At 32.8% G+C, this 19,761-nt stretch overlaps 1 protein-coding gene across 1 annotated transcript; it reads left to right on the forward strand.

Moving 5' to 3' along the window:
* The first annotated feature begins 12,376 nt into the window (after positions 1 to 12,376).
* LOC146937353 (uncharacterized) lies at positions 12,377 to 15,779 on the forward strand. Its single transcript, XM_085751709.1, has 2 exons — positions 12,377 to 12,942; positions 15,094 to 15,779. The coding sequence occupies exons 1-2, from the start codon at positions 12,473 to 12,475 to the stop codon at positions 15,527 to 15,529; spliced, it is 906 nt and encodes a 301-aa protein (XP_085607835.1). The 5' UTR covers positions 12,377 to 12,472; the 3' UTR covers positions 15,530 to 15,779.
* Positions 15,780 to 19,761: the final 3,982 nt, after the last annotated feature.

Here is a 19,761-nt window from a genome sequence, read left to right on the forward strand (position 1 = left end):
CATCTCATAACATCTCTAAAAATCATATAACTCACATAAATCTTACAAATCACATAAAATCACCTATAAATCGCATAAGTCTCATAAATCACATAAATCGTATAAATATATGCTAAAACTCATTAAAATAATTAAATAATCGAAACGGGCATTACAACTCTCCCCAACTTATAGAATTTTCGTCCTTGAAAATTTACCTCAAGCAAACAACTCTGGATAAGACTCCAGCATCTTACTTTCCAATTCCCACGTCAAACTTTCACCAGTCGCTCCGTCCCAAACGACTTTCACAAGAGGTATTTCTTTGCCTCTCAACTTCTTCACTTCCCGACCTTCGATCCTCACTGGTAAGGTCTCAACTTTAAGGTTATCTCTAACTTGCACATCATCCCTTTGGATCACATGAGACGGGTCCAGAACATATTTCCGAAGTTGCGATACATGAAACACATCGTGCAAATTCTAAAGATGCGGTGGTAAACCCACTCGGTAAGCCACCGTTCCAATTCTTTCTGATTATCTGATACGGACCAATAAACTTCGGAGTCAACTTCTTTGACTTCAATGCACGACCAACACCGGTCATGGGAGTAACCCTTAGGAAAACATGATCTCCTTCTTGAACTCTAGGTCTTTCCTACGCTTGTCATGATAAATTTTTTGTCGACTCTGCGACGCTTTCATCTTTTCTCGAATCATCTTTACCTTCTCGGTAGTCTGTTGAACAATTTCTGGTCCCAAAACCAGATTCTCTCCTGACTCAAACCAACACAACGGATTCCTACACCTCCGGTTATACAAGGCCTCGAATGGTGCCATTCCAATACTAGAATGGTAACTGTTATTGTACGTGAACCCTATCAACGGTAGGTGACTATCCCAAGTTCCACCTTGCTCAAGTACACAAACTCTCAATAAGTCCTCCAACGACTGAATCGTTCTTTCCGACTGACCATCTGTTTGCGGATGATACGCCGAACTCAATCTCAACTTAGAACATAAAGCCTCTTGCAAACTCTTCTAAAATCTAGAAGTAAACCTTGGATCTCTATCTGACACAATGCTCGACGGAACACCATGCAGCTTCACTATATCCCGAATATAAATCTCTGCCAACTGAGCTACAGTAAAACTGATATTAATCGGAATAAAACGAGCCGACTTCGTCAATCTATCAACAATCACCCAAATAACGTCATTCCCTTTAGGAGTATTCGGCAAACTCGTCACAAAATCCATGGATATACTATCCCATTTCCACTCTGGCACATCTAAAGGTGTCATCAACCCAGCAGGTTTCTGATGTTCCACCTTCGACTTCTGACAATTCAAACACGAATACACAAACTGTGCCACATCACGTTTCAGTCCAGACCACCAAAACAACTTCTTCAAGTCATGATACATCTTCGTAGCTCCCGGATGAATACTCAAGCTACTCCTATAACTCTCTTCAAGAATCATCTTCTTCATCTCGTCATTGTCAGGAATGCAAATTCTACCTCGAAATCTCAACACACCCTGGTCATCGACCTTAAAGTCACCATCTTCAGTCGGATTACTAGCAACCAACAAGTCCACAAATTTAACATCCACTTTCTGCGCCTTTTTAATACTTTTCATGAAATCACTATCGATCTTCAGCATTCCCAGTTTTACTCTCTGAGGTGACAACTCACAGACTAAGCTCAAATCTCTAAAATGTTCTAGCAACTCAAACTCTTTAGCCATCATGGCAGACATATGTAAAGTCTTCCTACTTAATACGTCTGCAACAACATTAGCTTTACCCGGATGATAATTCAAACTAAAGTCATAATCTTTCAACAACTCAAGCCACCTTCGCTGTCTCATATTCAATTCCTTCTGATCAAACAAATACCTTAAGCTCTTGTGATCACTGAACACTTCAAATCTCGAACCATACAAGTAATGTCTCCAAATCTTAAGCACAAATACAACTGCGGCTAATTCCAGATCATGAGTAGGATAATTTCGTTCATGAATTCTCAACTGTCTTGATGCGTAAGCAACCACTTTAACATCTTGCATAAGCACACCACCTAGGCCTAACTTGGACGCATCACAATATACAACAAAAGGTTCATCAGACTTCGGCAAAATCAAAATTGGAGCCGTCGTCAGACGCTTCTTCAATTCGTTAAAACTATTCTCACAGTGAACATCCCACACAAAGGTTTTACCTTTACAAGTCAACTGCGTTAGCGGAAGTGCCAACTGTAACAGCTCGATTTTCGCTAGATTTATTTTATTATTTATTTATGTGTGTTATATGTGCTTTCATGTGATTATTTGCCTTTGTGTGTATTTTTGGTTGGGAATTGTAGAATTCGGTGTTAAAAAGGTATTTTAGTCAATTTGGACTTAGGGGCATTTTGGTCATTTTGAGAGTAGGGTTAATTTTGTAATTTGGTTGAGGATTATTTTTAGTGCTTAGTGAAAGTTGTTATTTACTAAGTGCTAGGGAGTTATAGTAATTTATTTTATTTACTGGTAGGTGACCGTTAGTGTTACATTTTATCGTTAAGTGAGTAGTAACATTTTAGGGTTGGACAAGAAATGGGTTAGACTCATTAAGGTGTGGTGAGTTAAGCCAAATTACATAGGACCTATATATACTCTTGTTAGTAGAGAAAATAGGTTGTCACCAACATTTTCAGTTGATAGAGATAGAGAGGAGAAAAGGGTTTGAAGAGAAAGAACAAGAGAAAGGGGTTGGAGGCTAGAGCTAGAAGAGGAATTCATCATCTAGGAGCTAAATTGAAGCTTGGGTTAGAGATTCTTGGTGCTAGAGGTAAGAGGGTTAGGCTTCACTCATAATTTCATAATTTTTTTCCTTTTTACCCATTTTGTGAAATTGATGAATTGAACCTAAATGTTGTAAATTCGTGCATGATTGTTGTTGCTATGTTTGGGAACATGATTTGTATGATAATTGTATGTTAGTATGTGAATTAACATGATGAAATGAATAAATATGGGTATATTGTGTTCTTGAGCAAATTTGACGAGGAATGGAGTTATGATGTCGAATTGTGCATGAATTTGTGTTCATTAGTTGTTGTTGATGATTATTGAGCTATTGGAATTGAATTGGAGTAACTGGAATTGTTGTTTATGAATTTGTGAGGAGATTTGTGGTTGTGTTGGTGTTTTGAGAAAATTTCATGATTTTGGTGAAAAGAGTTGGATTGTTGTTTCTAATGCTTGATTCATGTTTGCTTAAGTGTATTGAACATATTAGAACCTATAAACACTTTCTGGAATTTGTTTTGGTGAATTGGGGATTTGAAATGGGGATTTTTGGGTGAAAATGGTGTGAACCCGCAAAACTGTAGAAGAAATTCGCAGGAACTCGCTAATAGCGAAACTGTCTGGAACAATTTCGCTGATAGCGAAATTGCCCAGAGATAGCTTTTTCTGTTTCGCGTTCTTGTGTCTTTTTCCCTCGTTTCTGTTTTGATCTGGCCTTTGATATAAACATGTAAGTTGTAGATATTTGAGTTGGCTTTCCAATGACTTGAGTTTGACATGAAAATGATTTTTGATTTTTGAGTTATGAGGAAAATACTCTTAAAAGTTCTTAGTGAATTTTTACGAAAATTCGCATAACTATTTCTAAGTTGACCCGAACCTCATGAATTATTTCTTAACTTTAAATTTATGTCTATGAGTTCAATTAAGGTGTTTAAACTATGATATGATGGATTTAACTTGTTTTGCTTTCAAAATGGTATTCATTTGGAAAAGTGATAAAGAGAGACAAACTTTGTGATTTTTATGAATCCGTCATATTTGGCCGATGAAATGCTTATGTAACCTCGACTGCACGTATATGTGACTTGTGAGAATACATGGCATAGGCGATTAAGGTTGTTTACATGGTTTTGACTTAAATGCTTAAATATTTTCGATGTTGTGATTTTGGAGACGAACTTGGTAGAAATGATTTTTGAGAGTCAATTGCTTATGAACCCTTTATGAATAGATTAATGTGATTATGAAATGATGTATGAACGGTTGTTGAGTGATGAATATGATGTTTGTGATCATATGTGATATTGTTCCTTCATTTGGATTGTAAGGAATTATGTGGAAATGTGACAACTATATGTTGATTTATGTGGAGATTATTGGTGGTGTATATATGTGACAACTATATGTTGCTTGAATTATGGATGTTGTTGGTGATTGTATATATGTTAAGTGATGGTGATTTGTTGTTGATTGCATATATACAAGTATTGGTGATGTTGAGGTGATTAGTTTGTGTGAACATATGCATTGTAGTCGAGTCATATGTTCATGCATTCATGACTGATGGTGGTGGATTTTATATCCAATTGAGGTGATACGATGTTTTTGTTGCATCGAAGGTGACGACCTTGAGGTGATATGGTACCACATGCATCTAGATGAGTCTAGTGTCATTGCATACATTGTTGGTGGATTGAAATGCATTTGAGTTGTGCATAATGATTGAATTTGTTAATTGTTAATTAATATGGTTGGAATTGTGATACGTGCATGACACACTTGTTGATATGAACTTGGATTGAAGATATTGAATGATATGAGTATTGCGAATACTTGTGAATATATGTATGAATTGTCCTTGAATATATCTCTCATTTCCAATGTTTTTGATTTAATCTTATATGGATTATGATGATGTAATGCTAACCCCCAGTGGTTTACCACCTGCCTTTCCATATGGACGGGTAGATGGAGTGCAGGATGCTTAGACTGTATGCTTGATGTTGCCGAGGAGCGGGGTTCCTCTTTTTATGTGCAAGTGTCTAAATTAGGGCTCTGATCTAGGATTGTACTTGCATGTTGGATTTTTTTTTTTGATTATGTAGTTTGGAGTTGAGATATGGATGGTATTTGAGATATGTATTTATTGTCATGAGATTTGGAGATGTTATTCACTTGGATTATATATGTTCCGCTGCTATGCTTATGAGACTTGACAATTTATACATGTATGTTTGTTTTGTGTTGAAGACGTAGCATCTATTTCTAGAATATATTTGTATATTCGCGCATTTTACCGCTTATTAGAAGTTGGGTGTTACACAAACTTAGAAAATCCTTCTATAAATCTTCGGTAATAACCTGCCAATCCCAAAAAGCTTCTAATCTCTGTGACCGACTTAGGAGTCTCCCATTGTGATACCGCTTCAACTTTAAACGGATCAACTGCAATACCACTACCAGAAATGACATCGCCAAGAAAACTTACCTCTTTCAACCAGAATTCACACTTAGACAACTTAGCATAAAGCTTGTTCTCCTTCAGCACTTGCAAAACAATCTTTAAATGCTCAGCATGTTCTTCTTCAGACTTTGAGTAAATCAAAATATCGTCGATGAACACAACCGCGAAGCGATTCAAATATGCATGAAAAATGCGATTCATATACTCCATAAACACACCAGGTGCATTACTAACACCGAAAGGCATCACCTTATATTCATAGTGCCCATATCGCGTTCTAAAAGCCGTCTTCTGCATATTTCCAGCTTTCACTTTAATCTGGTGATAACCCGATCTCAAGTCAATCTTGCTAAACACACGTGCACCCACTAACTGATCCATCAAGTCGTCAATCTTGGAAGTGGATACTTATTCTTTATAGTTACTTTATTCAACTGTCGATAATTGATGCACAACCTCATACTACCATCTTTCTTCTTAACCAATAATACCGACGCTCCCCAAGGTGAAACACTCGGTCGTATAAACTTCTTATCAAGCAAATCCTCCAACTATTTCTTCAACTCAGCCAACTCAGAAGCCGACATACGGTAAGGAGTCATAAACGTATGCTTCGTACCCGGAATAAGATCAATTGAAAATTTCACTTCTCTTTCTGGCGGCAGACACTTCCTGATATGTCGGTAAGATCAAACAACAATCTCTTCAGGAAAACTTCGGGAAATCCGCACACAATTTGCAACTTATTACTAACTGCTTGAATCTCAATAGGCAGTGACGCCATCAGCGAAAACATCAAAATTCCATCACGTGCTAACTGCTTCAGTTGCTTAGTAGACACAAACTCCGCTCCACTTTCTTCTTCAGCAGAAGAGAAGTACACCGACTTACTAAAACAATTAATATGAACATGGTTGTACTCCAAATAGTTCATACCAGGTATTGGTTCTCTAGATAACAAACAACAATAAGTACAACTTAAATACAATACAAAACTGTAAAACGACACAACGCGACTCAACTACTTGGCCGGACGGACCGACCTGCTCTGATACCAATTGTAACACCCCGTTTTCCCAACATAAATTTTCTTAAATAAAATCAGAGTTTAACAACTTAAACGGAATGTCACATTCTTTTCTTAAAAATCATAAATTGAATAATAAATATTAATCCTTCAAAAATCCAACAACATAATTATTTTAAACCTCGCAGCGGAATTAGTTCAACAACATGAAAAGTCTTTGGCACGCATGCCTCATCATAAAAATCTCATAAGTCTTTATCCATCAATTATTCATAAAAATTCATAAGCAATACGTAAGGAATAGAAAATAAGTCAAATCCTCATCCCGTTACGTATTAGAGCACCTAAGACACACATGTGAGGAGTCCACTCACGACCGCAACTAATCTTGGTTACGTGCAAGTTACTCATACGAAGAGCAACATTTTCAAGCAGAAGGGGCGGGATTTCACAAACAATAATATTAAACGTATAATTCATCATTTGCATTTAACAACTTAAACATTATCAACATATCATATCATAAATCATATAGAATCATATCATCATCATAACATGTAGCATCATATCATAAATCATATAACATCATATCGTATATCATATAGCATCATATCATCATCATAAACATGTAGTATCATATCATCAACTTATCATAATAATAATAATCATGTAGCATTATATCATCAACTTATCATAATAATAATAATCATGTAGCATTATATCATCAACTTAAACATCATCATCATAAACCACTTCATAATTAATCATCATAAACAAGTTCATAATCATTCATCATAAACAACTTCATAATCATTCATCGTCTTAAACATCATAATCATTCATCAATATCAACATCGTAACCATTCATCATCTTAAACATCATAATCAACTTCTTAATTAACTTAATCGACTTGACGACTTTGACTCGACTATGCAATTCTTATCATCTTAAATCATTTTGAATATGCAAATGTATGTGGTACCAATCTAGGGCACCAAGCCCTCAACATAATTGAGCGTAAAAAGGCTCCAGGGCATCAAGCCCCCAACATATTTGAGCAAAAGCTCCAGGGCATCAAGCCCCCAACGTGGTTGAGCAAAAGCTCCACGGCATCAAGCCCCTAACTTGAATGAGTGTGCAAATGGACTCAACATCTTACATCTTGAACATCTTAATCATCTTAAACATCTTAAACATCTTAGGTGACTCCAATAGTTTGGACGACATCATACAACTTACAACTTGGACCAACATATACAACCTCATGACATTAATGATCAACATTTTGGACAACATCTTAGATCGACTCATGCAGCTTATTTCAGTAATAACAGCAACATGGCAGTACAGAAGCAACATCATAATATAACATCATCAAAGGAATATTAACAACATCTTAAACATCACACATAATTCACATAAAACTTATATAACAATATCTCATTAATTATCAACCTTAGTTATCTTAAGGTAAGCTCTCTAGACAGCATAATATTCGTAAATAATTTCCATCTAACACCCCAAGGCCATCTCTTAACTACACGTGCGAAAAGGATCGCAAGGAAACAATTTTGGGCAACTAACAGCCTTGCTCGCGAGGGCGAGAGAAACCCCCCTCTCTGGAACTCTAAAACTCACATGCTCGCAGTGGCGAGCTAATCTGCTCGCGAGGCGAGCTCATCAGGCTTGCTCGCAGTGGCGAGCTGATATACTCGCAGTGGCGAGCTGATATACTCGCAGTGGCGAGCGATACTGCTCGCGAGGCGAGCGATGATAGTCAGGTTCGGGCAGAATTCTGATTTTCTCAAATTTTCACCTAATCTCATGCTTCTAACCTCAACACAGCTTCTAATAATCACCCTATGGATATTCTAAGGTCTGTATACAACTTCTACATCAATTCAACCAGTTTTCATCATCTAATCATCAATTCTCTCATTAAACCCTAATTATCAATTCTCACAATCTAATCCTACCATATGTTAATTATAATTTCAGAATCACACGATTAATATTACTGAAAGCTAGTCTCACCCTTACCTTATAACAGATGAAATCGGCAGCCTCCAGTGTTCTATCCTCTTCTCTTGACTTTTCTCTCTTTTTCACCAAAAACGTACGTTCTATGTCTTTCTACCTAACTTCTCTTATTTATATCTCTTCTATTCTTTTCTATTTCCTCTTAAACCACTAAACTCTCTAAATTTATAAAACAGCCCCACTTCTTTATAATTATTTTATTTTCGAATCTTATTTTATTAAATAATAAAATAAGTCACAACATCTCATAACATCTCTAAAAATCATATAACTCACATAAATCTTATAAATCACATTAAATCACGTATAAATCGCGTAAGTTTCATAAATCACATAAATCATATAAATATATGCTAAAACTCTTCAAAATAATTAAATAATCGAAACGGACGTTACAGAAGGAGTATAAATGTCATTAAAATGCATAAATTCTAAAATGAGAATACATTTAAATGACTTTATAAAGCATTAACTCTTTAACGGTAAGTTTCCCTCAAAAAAAAAAACTCTTTAACGGTAAGTCACACAAATGACATTAAAATGCAGAAATTCTATGACGGAGAGGAGAAAAATGACATTAAAATTCATAGACTTCTTAATGTGAAAGTGCATAAATGACATTAAAGTGTATAAATTGTGTATTGGGAAGGTGCATCAATAACATTATTTGCTAGAATTCTCTAATGGGAGAACGCTTAAATGACAAATTTATGTAACAGAAAGCCGTATAAATGACATTCAAATGTAGAAATTATATACTCCCTCCGGTCTTGAATATATGAAACAAAAAAAAATGATGATCTTGAATATAAGCAAATGTCAACTACTTCAATCATATTTAATGTTACTATTCATAAATTACTCTTCAATTAATGTGATTTTTTTTTCTTTTCATGGAACAAGTTCTCATGAAGGGTAATTTAGAACTTCTAGCTAATTTATAACTTTGAGAGAAATAAATGACACCAACTAATTTTCTTAGGGTCATGTTAACATGTGCCCTTAGGGCACAAGATAAGGAATCCAAAAGTAGAAATATTCCCTCAAATTTTGTGCATTCTATTTATTATAAATTCAAAAATTCAATTGAATGCACACATTCCAACAAAAAGTTATTATGTTGGGTTCCTTATCTTGTGTCTTAAGGGCACAAGTTAACATTTTCCATTTTCTTAAAGGGTGTGGTTTTTTGTTGTTGCTTATATTCAAGACCGAAGGAAATAAGGAGAAGATGTATAAATGACATTAAAAAACAAAAACTCGTAACAGAAAGATGCAAAAATGACATTAAATTGAAGAAGATTATGTAACAAGAGTACACATAAATGACATTAAAATACAAAAATTATTTAATGTAAAAGCATATAAGTGATATTAAATATCATAAATTCTGAAGACGTTTAAATGTCATTAAGAACCATAATTTTTATAATGGAAAAGCACATAAATGACATTATAATAAGAGAAGAGTATGATTAATTAGCAAAGAAAAATGGTTTATTTAATAATTTTAAATTAAATAGAATTAGAAACAAAATGTACGCTCTCTTAAATAAAACAAAAGTAAAAGTACTTTAAAAAATTAAGACGTATAAATGTCATAAAGAACCATAATTTTTATAATGGAAAAGCACATAAATGACATTATAATAAGAGATGAGTATGATTAATTAGCAAAGAAAAATGGTTTATTTAATAATTTTAAATTAAATAGAATTAGAAACAAAATGTACGCTCTCTTAAATAAAACAAAAGTAAAAGTACTTTAAAAAATTAAGACGTATAAATGTCATAAAGAACCATAATTTTTATAATGGAAAAGCACATAAATGACATTATAATAAGAGATGAGTATGATTAATTAGCAAAGAAAAATGGTTTATTTAATAATTTTAAATTAAATAGAATTAGAAACAAAATGTACGCTCTCTTAAATAAAACAAAAGTAAAAGTAATTTAAAAAATCAAGACGTATAAATGTCATTGAGAACCATAATTTTTATAATGGAAAAGCATATAAATGACATTATAATAAGCAGGGGCGGTTTTACCCCCCAGCTAGGCTGGGCTAGTGCCCAGGCTCTGCTTCTGCTTTACTTGCAACAAACCCAACCCATTAGTCGCGACTCCATGCTTCTGCTTCTGCTTTACTTGCTTTTGCCCAGGCTCTGCTTTTCTCTCTATGCAAACATTCACTTTGAAATATAAGCTTAGATTCATGATCAGCGTGAAAATCCAAGCAAAATGGTATTTTAGTTTGTGAGATTTCATGAATATTTGAGGTTTTAAAAAATTTGAAGCTTTGATGGTTTTTGTGTTGTTCATTCACGTGGCTAGAGGAAGAAGAAAGAGTGGACTCTCTTTCTCTTCCATTGACTCACGCGGGTCCCACAACTTTTTTGTCCTATTTGCTGAATGTTCACACGCACGCCTGCCCATCGTATACTGTGCACCCTTGTTTTTTTTTTTAACTCTTTGATTTAGATCTTGTGGCTGTGATGAGCCCTTTAGTGATTAAGTTTGGACCCCTTGATGCATCAAGTGGTCCAGATTTAATCCAGCCGAGCCAATTTTGTTTTTATTTATTTCTTCACCATTTTTATTATTTTTTACACCATTTTTGGCACTTTAATGCCTCTTTTTTATTCATAAAAATTTATGATGTGAACTAAATGTAGTTAATTGATCATGAACTTTGTTTAAAGATATGTTATGAGTAGTTATTTATTAGTTAATTTCTTTTCAATCTGTCAAACATTCTATCTTTACTAAATGTAGTCTATTTTTATTATTCTATTTACTTTAAACATGTTATAATTATGGAAAAAAGTATTGATCTAAGTTATTATACATTATATGATAATATAAATAGTTTTAATACGTTTTGTGAAACGTTTTGATAAATTCACACTGCGAAGACCGTTTTGTTGAAGTACAAGAATTTTGTGTTGCTAAAGGTATTCTGGTGCCAAATATGGATGAAGAAATACCGGTTCGGGGTCGTTCAAGACTAGAAGAGGTCGCGGAAAGGGCATTTACCTCCTAATTTTATTTAGCACGCCATTGTCAGGTTATATTTCTTCTCTCTTATTTCAAATTATACTTTTGTTGAAAAAATATTGAACCTCTTTTATTTCTATATATGACTCTATATATGTATATGTATATATATATATATATATATATATATATATATATATATATATATATTATGTCATATATGAATTTGGGATAAAAATTTAGCCCAGGCTCTAGAAAAATCCTGACTGCGCCACTGATAATAAGAGATGTGTATGATTAATTAGCAAAGAAAAATGATTTATTTAATAATTTTAAATTAAATAGAATTAGAAACAAAATGTACGACTCTCTTAAATAAAACAAAAGTAAAAGTAATTTAAAAAATCAAATGTATTTGACCCAAATTTTAGAAAAACACATACACTTTGTAGTAACATTTGTCTATTAGTTCTTCCATCTATTTAAACATGGATCAGTCCTCGTGAGCTTATCTTAATTGATAAGGACATTGTATATAATATATGCACATGCTATGGTTTAAACTGCGAATACTCCACTTATTCTCCTTAAAAAGATAATTTCTAGTCACTGAGAAAAAGAGATAAAAAAAAGGATAGTGAGAAAAAGAAAATGAATCAAATTACTTTTCAAATAATTCCTTATAAAATACGGACATTTAATGATACAAAGAGATCCCTTCGAAAAATTATATTAAATCTTAAAAAATAAGTCTATAAAAGACTACAAATCAAACTTCAACTTTTTAAAATTTTTTATTTACAAAATTTAAACCTCGTAAAACCTAGTTAAGTTCAACCTGTTCTTATTTACAATTGTATCATTAGCATCTTTCATTAATTAATTCCGTTAATTAATTTCTTTTTTCGATGAATTCCGTTAATTAATTTCATTAATTCGTTCCATATTTCCGTTAATTAATTTTTGCAAAAGAGAAATACCCCGTATAGCTTGTAAAAAAAAAAAAAAATACCCCGTACCACTCCATAGAAAGCGTAGAGTTACGCGTGCGCATTTATGTCAGAGCGTATATATAAACACGACGCTTCTCTTCTCTGTTCAAAAACATTCAAATCCAAATCACCTTGTTCTCTTTCCAGTACACTGTCAGTGCAATCCATCCATGGATTACTACAACGTTTTAAAAGTGAACAGAAACGCAACAGAAGAAGAATTAAGAACATCTTACAAAAGACTAGTTTTAATACATCACCCAGACAAACACCCACCTGAAAAAAGAATCGAGGCTGAACGCAGATTCATTCTCGTTTCTCAAGCTTACGATATTCTCAGTAATCCGGTAAAGCGGGAAATCTATGACCAATACGGTGAAGAAGGCCTTCAATACGGTGGTGCCGCCCCTCCACGGCATTCTTCTTGTCGTTCTCGCGGTAACGCTCCATCTTCATCTTCAGATTATCAGTATAATCATCGCTCTGCTGATGATATTTACAATGATTTCTTTGGTCGTGAGAATGGTTTTGCAAAGAAGGATGATCCTATTGTGAGAACATTGTTTTGCAGTCTTGAAGAATTGTACAATGGGACTAGCAGAAGGATAAAGATTACCAGAACCGTAGTTAATCATGCTGGGTAATTCAATTTTGATAAACCCTAACTTTATTTTTGTTATTATTATGATATGTATTGTTTAATTTTTGTTGTAATTGATTAGGGTTTATGTTTTAATGTTTTGTTCGTTGAATTTACTAATTATTACAAATTTATTGATTCATGTTTATCGAATTGAAGTGACGACCCCTTTTTGGTTTATGTTATGATTTGTTGATTGAAACTACTAATTATCAGGGTTAATTAAGTAAATGACACATAAATATTCCAAAATATTTAGTGTTTAGTCCTACAAAATACAAAATTCGGACTTAATTAAACCATATTGATAATCCAAATACAAATTTATGTAATTAGGTTAGCATGATTATGAAATTGAAGTGACAACATTTCCCTTTTAGCCTGGAGTTATTGATAATAGTAGTGTTATATTAGTGTTAAACATAACTATAATGGTTGATAACAGAGCAACTCAATGCTCTGACTTGATTGTTCTGAGAGTACAGACCCCAAGTTTATGAAATTGGGATCGAAATTAATTACTAATTATTAATGCAAACTCATATAATGACAACCCTTTTTTGCTTAGAGTGATTCATAATATCAGTTGCTTCCTTTGAAGCACGGATACGGACACCGACACGCCGACTCCACTAATAATTTGAGAAAATCACATAATTCAGTGTAATTATATGATATGTGTCGGTGTCGTGTCGGGGCACTCCTAATCCGAGGAGTGTTCGTGCTTTGGTTCTGTTTGGGAGTTAAGAAGGTAGGATAAAAGAAGGCTCTGGTGAGAGGGGAGGCAAAGGAATGGGAAGGAGTTATACTGATATGTATCTTTGATAATGTGCTTAGAACATGGTTTTTTGTGTTTTATTGAAAAGCCAGTTTTTTACACTTAAAAAATGCTGTATTTCTATCTCTCCTTGTATTTGATTCTCATGGCGAGGAACAGTGAACATTGAAATTTTTCGTATGAGTAGTGAAGTTGAAATTTATCAATATTGAGTTTTAAAGTTATATTAAATCATTGCAAGTGATTAGAATGTATGCTTGAAAAATATGAACGCAACATACACCCTCAATCTTAGAAAGGGTGATGTTTCTGATAGACCTGATATGCAATACTTATATTCTAGATGGTTCAAACCCCAAGATGGTAGATACTGCTGCTAAGGACTATATCTGATTCTAATATGATAGGATAGTATAGGATCTGTTAGAATTTAGTTTTGTTATTCAGTTTTTACATTTCTCTCGATAGGATTGGGAATGTAACAGTGTGGTATCTAATGGTTTATAGTATATTTCATTTGATTCAAAGATTATTTCCAGGCATAGTTGAGTTTGGACCGTTTTTGATTTTCTATCAATTATAAATTTTGCTCTTTTCTGATGATGGTTGAGAATCTTACTGAAAGTTTCATTGGTCAATGTAGAATTTGTGCTTACTTTTTAGTTAAGGTTTAAGTGGAATTTGATCCAGGTTTGTGAAAGTCCCTGAAAACAGTTTAGTTATTTTTCACTGTTTCATGTGCAAATCCTAGAAAAATAGGAAACAAAGTGAATTTAAATTTGAAAGCAGTAGTCAAACCGAACATCCCTCAAGTTTGTAGTTAATTTGTCACTTTTTTGGTATATTTGGTATGATTAAATGTGTGACCGAGAGGGGTAAAGTGATAGTTACTGAGAGAATTTAAAAAAATCAAAGAATTCTGTTCTGTTATCATTCTACTAAATAACTACAGTTACAGTTTTAGTTACAGTTACAGTTTATCATTCCACAGAACTTTTGGCTTGGATAAGTTAAAGTGTGTTCTGCTAACAACTTAACCAATGGATATCCCACCATATCCACCCAATAAACAAAATTACTAATCAAATCAAAACTGAGAAGTGGTAAGGATATGTTGAACAAACGGCTTATAGTTCAGTTTTTTTTTTTCCATACAGTTTGTATGAGATTATGATTAGACCGATTTATCTGTTATAGTAGGAGATTCTGAGTTTATAAAATTACTCTATTGAATAGAAGAATTTGGAAAGGATTGACAAGTTATACTAATAGCATGATTATCATTTTTGAAAAATTTTTGTACAGTTCATTCATCTCTTAAATAAAAAATATCTGTTTGCTTATGCTGTTTAACTTGTGCAATCCCATTTCAGGTATAGTAATGTTGAGGAGGAGGTGTTGACTATTGATGTAAAAGCTGGATGGAAAAAAGGGACAAAGGTTACCTTCAAAGAGAAGGGTGACAAGAAGCCTGGCATCATCCCAGCTGATATTATTTTTGTGATTGACGAGACACCACACGCTCGTTATACTAGGAATGGAAATGATCTTGTGATTATCCAAAAGATAACTGTGGCAGATGCTCTCACAAATAAAACATTGGAAATCCCTGCTTTGGATGGAAGGATTCTTTTTGTCCAGTTGCCAAATGTAGTCACACCTGACTATGAGCACAAAGTCCCCAATGAAGGGATGCCAATAACCAAACAACCAGGGAGGAAGGGAACTTTAAAAATCAAATTTGACATCAAGTATCCCTCAAGGTTAACTCCTCAGCAAAAATCTGATCTAAGGAGTGTCTTACGTTGAATTGTGTAAATTTTTGGGGATGCACATTTTGAATATATGATGTGAAGGGCTAGAATACCAGGGAAGCATACTTGGGTTTTTGGACTATTTGCAGGGTAGGAATAATGAGTTAGTGATAGGAAGCACCAAATTTTACTAGCTAGTTTTTCTTTTGATTAAACTTATGGTTTTTGAGTTTTGGATGACAATGAAGTTTACACAATCTAATTTGACAGTCTGTTTATTTACTTATTAGGGGTGATTTGATTGATATATTTTTTTTCTTTTAAATCACACACAACATTGATTTCCTATACTTTCATTATAGCCCATTTTTCCCCCTTGAAAAGGAAACGAGACTAAATTTTTTCAACTTTTATTGGTGGTGACTGTCTATAATACCGCACCTAGGATATTACATTACATGACCTTAAAATGTCTCGAAACCATGGAGTCTGACTGCGATATCAACCGCCAAACTTGTTTGCCTAACGTCAGACTAAACATATATAAATTCTTAAAACTTCGTCATTCATTTGCTTACTTTAATCCCTTGGTTTCAAGTTCCTCTGTTTCCCACCAAAAAGAATTCATATGAACTTCGTGGTTTTTTTTTTTTTTTTTCAATTTCTCTGGCGACATACCTCCATCCTTATGTTGAAGTGACCTATTAGATTTATTCATGTCTTGACTCTTGTGTTTCTAAAGTGGGCGTCCAACCAATACTACTTGTGTGTCCCAATTCTACTCTTTAGGCACAACGTGGTTCTTCAATTTCTGAGGTTTACAGTCATATTAGTTTCTTAAGAGACACATTCCTAGCGACATTTTTTAATTATTTTTAGAGATGTTGTAGAATTAGTATTCCTTGATCTTTCATATTACTACGCTTTATATATCTAACCATTACGAAAGTTACTTTTCTAACATAAGAAACTTCCTAAAAACACATTAAAGTTACAAAACTACCCCAAGCAGTAGTTAACTACCATTGCGTATCTTTATACTAACAATTTAGAGTTCTTAGAAATAGCCTATTTCAAAATCCTCTCCTCTAAAGATGTCCACCTCAACAAAATCCTACTTGGCATTAGTTCCAAAAATTTCTCCTTATTTTTAATACAAGCTTAATAATTATAATTATTATTAAAAACCGTTTTTTATTTAACATTAAATTGTACATAAAATACATAGTTGGTTACAAACAAATAATTATTAATATAATTATTGTTTTGATTAAAATTTCTATGTTACATTAAAAAGTTGGTACGTTACAATCAAATGATTATTAATATAATTATTGTTTTGATTAAAATTTATATGTTACATTAAAAATTTGTACGTTACAATCAAATAATTATTAATATATTAGTATTCGATTAACATTTATACGTTACATTAAAAATTTGGTAGGTTACAAAATTATAATATATAACTTCAATAAATTATATTTTGAATTTTTGTCCGTTACACTATTACAGTAACCTACTAATTAAAAATTTAATTGTAGTAATTAGTTTTTAAGGTTATATAATTAATATTTATTCGTTACAAAATTATATTACTTAATATTAATAAGATATTATTAAATTTCAAATATTATGAAGTTAATTTTTTGTAGGTTACATGAAATATAATCAAATCATTTAATGCACATTTTATAATATTAAAGACGTTGATAATATTAATTTTAAAACAGTCAAATTAATAATTAATAGATATTAACCGTTATGGTACTATTTTTCTATATAAATAGTAGCGCCTTTGGGTACGAGTACACAAGAATCACAAAATATAGTTCTTCTTTTTCTATTCTTTGGTTCTCTGATAACTATTCTCTGATAACTATATTCTAATTAATATTTATGGTATTAATTAATATTTGTATAATCTTTGACAATTTTGAATAGGTATCGCGTTAAATGTACTCTTTTTGGAGAGTATGTTGAAGAGTTGAACTTTTTTCTATCTTCTGGTGAATCTCAAAATGTTGTTGTTGTCTGTAACACCCCTTTTTCCCAACGTAAAAATTTCTTAATAAAATCAGAGTTTTTTTTCTTCACAAAACGGAATGTCACATTTCTTAAAAATCATAAATGGAATAAATAAATATTTATCCTTCAAATTCAATCAACAAATTATTTAATATCTCGCAGTGGAATTAATTCAACATCTAAAATAGTCTTGGCACGCAGGCCTCATCTTAAATGATCTCATAAATTCTTAGTTCAATAATAATTCATAAACTTCAAAAAGGCAATACGTAAAGGAACAGAAAATAGTATCAAAACCCCCATCCCATTACGTATCAGAGCACCTAAGGACACAGTGAGAGATAGTCACCCACGACCGCAGCTAATCTTGATTACCTGCAAGTTACCCATACGAAGAGCAACATTTTCAAGCAGAAGGGGTGAGATTTCTCAAACAATAATATCAAGCTTGTAAATCTTAAATTATATTTAACAATATAAACATCTTATAATTTAACAATTATAATCAAATACATAGACATCATCATTTCATCTTAGCAATATATCATCATATAGCAGTCACATTCATCGTCACATATCATCATAAAATATCATCATTAAATCATACTCAAACATCTTTTAATTCAACATCAGACATCATATACAACTTGATACTTGACTCGACAATGCGACTCAACTTGACAATGCAACTCTTAACAACTTAACGACTCAAATCATCGTGAAACTTCTTGATATGCAAATGCATGTGGTACCATTCAGCAACATATATGAGCGTAATTAGGCTCTTCAACAAGTGAGCATAAAGCTGTCGGGCCTAAAGCCCCCAACGTAGTTTGAGCATAAAGCTGCCGGGCCTAAAGCCCCCAACATAGTTTGAGCATAAAGTTGCCGGGCCTCAAGCCCCCAACATAGTTTGAGCATAAAGCTGTCGGGCCTAAAGCCCCCATCTTTAATGAGTATGCAATGGACTCAATCTTCCTACGTCTTAGAACTTCATGAACATCTTATAACTCTTTGACTTAGACCGACACTTACATCTTAAATAAGACTCAGCAGTATATGCAGCATATAAATAATTCATCTCATATCAGCATCATAGTATAACAGCATCAAATGATAATCAACAACATCTTAAACCTCGCATCAACAGAAGTATCATAATTAACTCTTATAGTGCATAAATAACAAGATCACATCTTTATATAATCCATCTTTAAATCACACATCTTCAAATAACACATCTTTATATAAGACATTTTTAAACACACATCTTCAAATAACACATCTTTATAGAACACATCTTTAAATTACATATCTTCAAATAGGTCATCTTCGGATAATGTATCATATAAAGCTTAATAATCCTTTTATCATTGTTATTCTTAAAAGTATTTTAAATATCAAAGCCAATTGTCTAAATGCCAAAACAGCAAGACATTTTCATTTTAAATAAAAATCTAGAGCACACAAACATGCAATGGCATAACTAATTTAAATCAAAATATGCACTATAATTATAAGCCACAAACTCGGAAACAAAGGTTCACCGTTAACGAAATTCTCGTTGACAAAAACAATCTGATTCTAACTCTAGCTAATAGGTATTGATCATGGCTATCAAGTAACTAACTTAATTTAAGAATTCTAAATGAACCTTCTAAAATAAATCTTGGATTTTATTGTCTTTTACCACAATAGAACATATAAGCATATCATTGTTCTACAAGCACGTCTCAATTTGATAAATATTTTCATGATGCACAATTAAAAATTAATAACAGGAACAATTCATACCAAATTAAGTGCCAAGGTTTGAGTTACATAATTGAAGGGCACCGTGAAAAGGACAAAATCATACCTAGAAAGCGCATCTAATATATGTTGCACAAATATAAAATTGAACAAATCAAAAAAGTGATATTTGGCCATACAGTTATGCACAGATCAATATAATGATTTACTACAGCTTAAACGGAGCATGCACAAGCAACACTAACTATCAAGTTTAATAGATTAATTAAAACCAAAAATATAAATAAGAATAATGGCTCTAGTTAACATGATTTAGCTATCTTGATACTTTGATTGGTAATACTCAGTAGTTTAGGGGTTAGTTAACATAATTTAGCTACGTTGATAATATTACTCGGCCACTTAATTCCTATAAACTTGATTTCCCTTATTTCTCTCCAAAATAACCGTTAATTAATTGAATTTTCTCACTCGGCTGTCTCACGATTTTCTCTATTCCTTTGTTTA

This window comes from Medicago sativa, chromosome 3 (genome assembly GCF_051527215.1).
Source record: "Medicago sativa cultivar Bolivia chromosome 3, Bolivia_mono, whole genome shotgun sequence".
NCBI classification, from domain to species: domain Eukaryota; kingdom Viridiplantae; phylum Streptophyta; class Magnoliopsida; order Fabales; family Fabaceae; genus Medicago; species Medicago sativa.

What these genes read in the sequence shown, in the direction of transcription:
- LOC146937353 (XM_085751709.1), top strand. Translation starts at nt 12,473, where the DNA reads ATGGATTACTACAACGTTTTAAAAGTGAACAGAAACGCAACAGAAGAA. An exon ending in ACCGTAGTTAATCATGCTGG is followed by an intron (nt 12,943 to 15,093) that starts GTAATTCAATTT and finishes ATCCCATTTCAG; the next exon opens with GTATAGTAATGTTGAGGAGG.